The sequence below is a fragment of the Octopus bimaculoides genome, chromosome 23, assembly GCF_001194135.2.
Source record: "Octopus bimaculoides isolate UCB-OBI-ISO-001 chromosome 23, ASM119413v2, whole genome shotgun sequence".
In the NCBI taxonomy this organism is placed as follows: domain Eukaryota; kingdom Metazoa; phylum Mollusca; class Cephalopoda; order Octopoda; family Octopodidae; genus Octopus; species Octopus bimaculoides.
In genome coordinates, this window is record NC_069003.1 from 24,141,288 (window position 1) to 24,143,038 (window position 1,751).

Consider the following 1,751-nt stretch of genomic DNA (forward strand, 5'->3'; position numbering starts at 1 on the left):
ATATACGTTGGGCTTCTTCCAGTTTACATCTACCAAATCTACTCACAAGGCTTTGGTCGGCCCGAGGCTATAGTAGAAGACACTTGCCTGAGGTGACACACAGTGGGACTGAACCCAGGACCGTGTGGTTGGTAAGCAAACTACTTACCACACAGCCACTCCTGCGCCTATATATATATATATATGGGTCAAGAAGACCTGTACCCCACAGCAGAAATGTTAAGACTGAACCTTCTGGTTGTTTTAAGCACCTGTAGTGGTGCCATGTAAGAGTACCCATGTGGTGCTCATTCCATGCCACGTAAAAGCATCCAGCACACTTTGTAAAGTTGTTGGCATTAGGAAGGGCATCCAAGCTGAAGAAACCATGCCAAATTAGACTGGGGTCTGGTATAGCTACCCAGCCTCCCAGCTCTGGTCACATCATCCAACCCACGCCAGGATGGACAATAGACGTTATATGGTGATGATGATGATGATGGTAATAATGGAAATTCTTTTTTGTATCCTTTTTGTATTTTTTGACTTCAGTTTTAAATTTCTGATCCTGCCTCATGTGTAAGGAGATAGTTACCTCCCTTTGCATTAACTGCCATCCAGAGGTCACCACATGTGTCTTCAGGCATTTTTACCTGATATTTTCTTTTCTCTTTCTGCAGATGGCTTACAGTACGACGAAGCATTCATTTTTTATAATGCTTCTCTAAGGGAAAGAATGAAGGTTGCTGCAATAAATCCTAGACTATCTGTCGTGGCAAATTGTAATGTAGCAAAGATAATATCTCGTGATCGTGGAAACCATGGTAAGTATTCTTTTGTCAAGTCTTACTTCTAAAATCTATGAGGCGGGTGCAGGAAAGTTCCTGGCTTTAAAGATATCGCAAAAGGCCTTGCTTGGTGGATCAACTTTCTGAGTTCTTTTACAGGGCTTAGAAAAACTGAAGGACTGCTGCAATAAGTGTGTAAATCTGAGAGGGGAATATCTTGAGTAAAATCATAATTTTCTTTTACCAAAAGCCAGGAACTTTTCAGTACCCCCTCGTACATATATAATCACATGTTTTTTGAGAGGGTGCTGAAATAGGATATTGAAAAAGGCATGTTTGGAGGCCCAACCTCCTGAGTTCTTTTATAGGGGTTAGAAAAACTGAAGGACTGCTGCAATAAGTGTGTGAATCTGAGAGGGGAATATCTTGAATAAAATCATAATTCTCTGATCCTCCTGTATTTTCTTTTACCCAGAGCCAGGAACTTTTCAGCACCTCCTCGAACTTTTAGTACAAGCCCACAGACATTCAGTCTGCTAGAAATAGCAGCAGAATCTCATTGAACTCATGCCTAAGAGCGAACATAATTGCGTAGTGTGTGGTTAAGAGATGTTTACTTCTCAACCATGTGGTTTTGGGGTCTGTCTCACTTTGGGGGTACCTTATATTATGTCACAGACTGACAAAAGCACGGTACCCAGAAGTGAGTGTCGGTCTGTATTCTCTTGGCTTTGTTGGAACTTCAATGATGCATTTTTAATTTGGGAAAGAATTTAAATATAAAGTCAGTCGCATTTATACATACACTAGAAATTTCTCTAATTTAATTTTTTTTACACACTGGCTTCCTGATAAAATTCTTGTAAAAGATTTTTATCCTTTTTTGAATTTATATAGATAGATAGATAGATAGATAGATACATACATACATACATACATACATACATATATGCATACATACATACATACATACTTACACACCAC

At 39.4% G+C, this 1,751-nt stretch overlaps 1 protein-coding gene across 1 annotated transcript in view; it reads left to right on the forward strand.

The window, feature by feature from the left end:
• LOC106874622 (uncharacterized) overlaps positions 1-1,751 on the forward strand; it is a 20,078-nt gene that overhangs the window by 13,503 nt on the left and 4,824 nt on the right. Inside the window, exon 6 of the mRNA XM_014922414.2 lies at positions 660-803. Within this exon, the coding sequence (XP_014777900.1) occupies positions 660-803 (144 nt within the window). The remainder of the gene's footprint in view (positions 1-659; positions 804-1,751) is intronic.